The sequence below is a fragment of the Rhododendron vialii genome, chromosome 1a, assembly GCF_030253575.1.
Source record: "Rhododendron vialii isolate Sample 1 chromosome 1a, ASM3025357v1".
Classification (NCBI taxonomy): Eukaryota; Viridiplantae; Streptophyta; class Magnoliopsida; order Ericales; family Ericaceae; genus Rhododendron; species Rhododendron vialii.
This window is the reverse complement of record NC_080557.1, coordinates 20,730,478-20,735,521: the sequence shown is the minus strand read 5'-3', so window position 1 is coordinate 20,735,521 and position 5,044 is coordinate 20,730,478. Positions and strand designations below refer to the sequence as shown.

Here is a 5,044-nt window from a genome sequence, read left to right as displayed (position 1 = left end):
GGAAAAGGGGAGGTGTGGACGGGTGCGGACCGTAAGGGTGTGGACTTGATCCGGACTGTATGTGTATATATATATATATATATATATAATGCAGCACATATAAGTTTATATGTTCTATTCAATAAACTAAAATAATTTCAACAAGCCATACTCCCTCCGTCCCTATTTAATTTTCTATTAAATAGAGACGGAGGGAGTAACAAATTGAATTTCTATATTTTTTTTTTTGAAACAGCAAAAATTTTATTAGGTATAGACTCGACAATGGGTACATCGAGGAGGGGGGGGAAAAGGTGTGTGTGTGTGTGTGGGGGGGGGGGAGAGAGGGAGAGGGAGAGGGAAAGAGAGAAAGAAGAGAGAGATTGGAGGGGGGAACTTCCAACAAGAAGTTGAGAATAGACAAACTCCAAACTACCGATACCAAATACAGCAAGATTTCTAGTCAAAACACAATTAAATCCGTATTTCTTCCGTGTATTTGTATCTTCTCCAACCTCCATTTGAATTTCTGTATCTTTGCAATTTTGTTGTATGGCAGTGTGTTTCTCCTTCTAAAATAAAGTAATAGATAATGTTATTTGTGGTTAATCTATTTTTCTATATCTTCTAAAATAGTGATACGTGCCAAAATATACATATTTTGGCTCTTCAACGTACATTTATTAGTCATTCATTTTGGTTAATTGATATTTATTTCTGTTTATAGGCTGCTCGAGCTTGGTTTCCAATAATTTGGGTAAAATAAGAATTTATAGAAGTTTTGGATCAAAATGCAAAGTCCTTCAAAGTTGAATGGCTAATGTCTTATAATGTGAAGTCCAATGGCCTTTTATGTTATTAGGGGATTAAAACCCTACTCCTATCCACAGGCCGCCTATAAAGCAACCAAGTTCCGAATTGTGGCTTACACTTTGGCCATCTTCGGACGATAATGTCCCTAGGTTGGGAAACTAGCTCGTTGAATTTACTTCTTTGGGATTTTGGGTGTTATGGTAATTTCACGCTCAAAAGTGATGGGCCATAGACACTATTTAGGTTATTTACGAATTACTTTAACGGGTTTTTGGACTTTCGATGTTTTCCCTTTGTGTCCCGATTTTTATAAACTATTTTGTCATGTAGTAGTGTTGGGCTTGAAGGTTTTTCGGTAAAAATGCTTGGCCATTTTACTGTATGCACGGAATTCCAGCTGGAATTCAGGATTTCTGTCTCAAGGGTCAAGCTCTCATCCAATCTCTCTCCCACGGACGAAAACAAAGGAAGAATGCGCTCTCTCTCAGACGAAAACAAAGGAAGAGTAGAATGGCAGATATTCCAACTCACCACCGCCGCCGACCATCACCACCGCCGACCACAACTACCGCCTATCGGAGGCGCCTCCGCCTCTACCTTCACCTCCGGTGACCACCACAAGAGGCAAAATCTGTTTGGCCCAGCATTGCGAATACAACCGACGCCACACCAAGGGGTGTGTGTGTGTGTGTGTGTGTTCCGTTTCCCCACTATAACTTGTTCAACCCAAAAAAAATTAGGGTTCCGTGTTGATATGAAATTATTTGTTTGATTGATGTTCCAATAATATGTGAAATTGGGGTTTTTTTTGAAATTAAAGTTCCAATAACCAAGCCTGGCTTTATTTTGTATACCGCCTTATATAGAAGATCCCTAAATTTAGGATTTTTTTGAAATTAGGATTTTCTTGAAATTAGGGTTCCAATAACCAAATATCGCCTAATATAGAAGATCCCCAACTATTGATTTGGGTCAGAAACGATACTGAAAATTTGAAAATACATGAGGTCAAATCCAAGTTGTGCAGCAACAAGTTGTCTTTATAATTCAGGTTGAACTCAGGACAACTTTCAAACCTAAAATGTTAATTCAGATATTTTTGCAATTTATCAACCAAGATAATGTATTTTGGCAGCAATTCTTTTGTAGCTGTGTGTGTTATTATTTGAGCAAGGATTTGAAAAATGTGGATAGGCATTCAGTACAGTAGTTAGCTGCTCAATGGGTTATAGGTGTGAATATAAACACGTATATTATAATTATCTCCTACTTGAAACTAAGGGTATAAGTTGTGTCATGTTGTTGACTAGGCTTCTTTGCCTCAAGGCATGTATTTGTATTTGTTTCATAGTTTGGTAATATGTGGGTGTAGACACCCCAATCTGGGCTTCCAGATTAGTTTATTTTCGGGTTTTGATTCCCCAATGATGAAACGGGATCAAGAACACCCCGGGAATGTCGAGTGTTTGAGTTTTGAGTGTTTGCAAAATCCTTGAACCTAGGGATGGCAATCTCGGCCGAACCGATGGGTACCCGAACCGAAACCGCTTTTTTTTCCCGAACCATAACCGAAATATTCCCAGTTGGTGCGGATATGGCGGAGGTTGGAAGATAACCGAACGGGTTCGGTTCGGTTACGGTGGAGTTGATAACCGAACCGTTCCCCGAACCGAACCGAAACTGGGTATTTACAAAAATACCCTTGTATATATATATATATACACACTTCCCACACCCACTTAGGGTTTTCATTTCACTCGGCCAGTGGCCACTCCAGAGTCCAGACTCGCCTCCACCTCTAGAGCTCCAGAGCAGCGACTGCTCCGTTCGATCTTTCTCTCGCGATCGAATCTCGATCTCTCTTAGTCTCTCCCTCAATCTGGACTCTCTCTCTCTAATCTCTATTCACTCGGCCACTCCTGATTCCTCTCGAACCTTTCCAGACCAAACTCCACTCCACAGCTTCAGAGCAGCGACTACTCGGTGAGATCTCTCTCTCTCGCTCGATCTCTCTTAGTCTCTCTCTCAATCTGGACTCTCTAATCTCTATTGCACACTCTCATGTCTCTGTAACTCTATTTTTGCAGGCTACGACGATCAATTGACTCAGTCGACTGTAACTCGATCGTGAGATCTCTCTCTCTCTCTATCTCTCTCTCTCTCTCTCTCTCTCTCTCTCTCTCTCTCGATCTTGTCTCTCATCTCTCGGTTTTTTCAGGAAATCAATTGCAGCAATCTGGTAGTCTGCACTCCGCAGTCGCCACTCTTCGAAGCCCAGTTGACTCAGTCGACTGTTATCATTGGTTTATCTCTCTCTCTCTCTCTCTCTCTCTCTCTCTCTCTCTCTCTCTCTCTCTCTCTCTTGTGCTCGAAAATATAATCTGCTTCAGATCTGTGTGCTTGAATTTGCTGCATGTGGGCCAAGTGTTTGATTCTTGATTTTGATGGGTATCTGGTTGTGGCATTGAATTAATCAGATTTTAGGATTTTAATGGGTATATGGTTGTGAAAGTAGTGTCAATTGTGTTGGCTGGAAGTAAAAATGGAAGTTGGGGTTTGGATAATTTTGGGGTTTAGGATTTTAGTCAGATTATGGGTAGCTCATGATCTTTCACGGGACAGGATGCTAATAGAAATAGAAGCTTTGATCCCTATACTAGGAGAGCATAAATTTGCTTACCTGTTCAACTTCTGATGAATCAAGATAATTTTTTTCTCTCTTACGAATAGTCATTGTTTGTGCTTCTATAGTAGTAGGAGTTGGACCATAAATTTCAGGGATAACCGATGAAGAAAACGAATCCTACTTACCACTATTTGGCTAGCATTATGTAGGAAGTCAACTTGGTGTGTCACGAGTGAAATGGTCTTATCTTTGAGAACTCCTCTCACACATTCCTGCAAATAGTGAAAGTTAGAACTCATGAAGAGTTAAAACATTAAAGGAGCATTTAGCTTTTAGATCTGTTATTCTGTCTCATAAGGAAACAAATATGTTGGCAAAATCATCAGAGTCCAGCATGTTTTATTATTGAATTATCATGCCTTGGGGTCATTATGATCACTCTTATCCCAGAAGGATTTGATCATCTATGCTTCAGTTTCTATAATCATTATAGTTGTAGCACAAGACAGATATGAGATGTGGACATCTCAACAGTATCACTAAAAGAAAGAGCATTGCGATTGCAAGTAATATCAACTATGACAATGTAGAATTCAGTGTAACCTTGAATATTTCTGATCCAGTATGAGCATCAACAGCACTGAATATATCGTCAAGAAGATAAATATCACAGTCCTGATAAACAGCTCTAGCAAGTTGTACCCTCTGCTTCTGGCCCCCACTAAGATTGATTTCGCGTTCTCCAATCTCGGTCTGGTCACCATGCTCCATTATTTCCAAATCCTTCTCCAGGCAACAAACTCTAATGACTTCATTGTATCTTTCCTTGTCCATTGGTGAACCAAACAATATGTTTTCTTGGATAGTTGCATTTTGTATCCACGACGTTTGCGCCTTAAGTTTATTTCCACTCACAGTCACAAAGGAGGGTAAGGATATTTCTTATTGCTACTCCATTTAGGAAGCTTTTATAAAAGAATGAATAGTCATTGTTTGTGCTCCCTTTGTTTGATTATGGCTCCCTTTGCGTACATTGAGCTCAATTTAGCGAATACCTCTAACTGAGCCACCAATTCGACTTGAGGTGTAACGAAGCTAAATTGAGCATCAATTGCCTTTTATTGCTTTTAGTTATATAACGTGGTGGTGGCATAACCCCATAGAATTGTGTTGAGAATGAGGTGGCGGCATAGCCCCTCTAGTCTGCTTAACTAGTTTGTGATTTGATTGTAGCTTAAATCTGTAATTGTAGCTTGAATCATGTCTAAATCTGCTGGTGTTTTCTTAGGATTAGATTAATTATGTCTGAATCACCTATCGGTTCGAGTGCTCAGTCAACAAATTCGGTTGATGGTTCTGGACCATCACAACCAAGTGGTAGCCCCGTACCATCATCATCCCCTCTTGTTAACCATGCAAGTGACAATCCTACTCATCCAAGTGACAATCCTACTGATGAAGTTGAAGTTGTATCAGGAAAATCCGATGATGATGATGATGGTGGAAAAAGGTTAAGGAGTCCTTATTGGGCTCACTATAATAGGGTGAAAATTAACGGGATTTTCAAGGCCATTTGCAAGTATTGTGGAACAAAAATTTCTGGAGAAACAAGGAATGGAACTTCGC

The 5,044-nt window shown here is 39.9% G+C and overlaps 1 protein-coding gene across 1 annotated transcript; it reads right to left on the bottom strand.

Moving 5' to 3' along the window:
* Nucleotides 1-3,377: 3,377 nt before the first annotated feature.
* On the bottom strand, nucleotides 3,378-4,307 carry LOC131329373 (ABC transporter C family member 14-like). Its single transcript, XM_058362472.1, has 3 exons — nucleotides 4,022-4,307; nucleotides 3,604-3,690; nucleotides 3,378-3,443 (listed from the first exon to the last, which is right to left on the bottom strand). The coding sequence occupies exons 1-3, from the start codon at nucleotides 4,250-4,252 to the stop codon at nucleotides 3,378-3,380; spliced, it is 384 nt and encodes a 127-aa protein (XP_058218455.1). The 5' UTR covers nucleotides 4,253-4,307.
* Nucleotides 4,308-5,044: the final 737 nt, after the last annotated feature.

What these genes read in the sequence shown, in the direction of transcription:
- LOC131329373 (XM_058362472.1), bottom strand. Translation starts at nt 4,252, where the DNA reads ATGGACAAGGAAAGATACAATGAAGTCATTAGAGTTTGTTGCCTGGAG. An exon ending in CTGGATCAGAAATATTCAAG is followed by an intron (nt 3,691 to 4,021) that starts GTTACACTGAAT and finishes CACTATTTGCAG; the next exon opens with GAATGTGTGAGAGGAGTTCT. An exon ending in ATAATGCTAGCCAAATAGTG is followed by an intron (nt 3,444 to 3,603) that starts GTAAGTAGGATT and finishes CTCCTAGTATAG; the next exon opens with GGATCAAAGCTTCTATTTCT.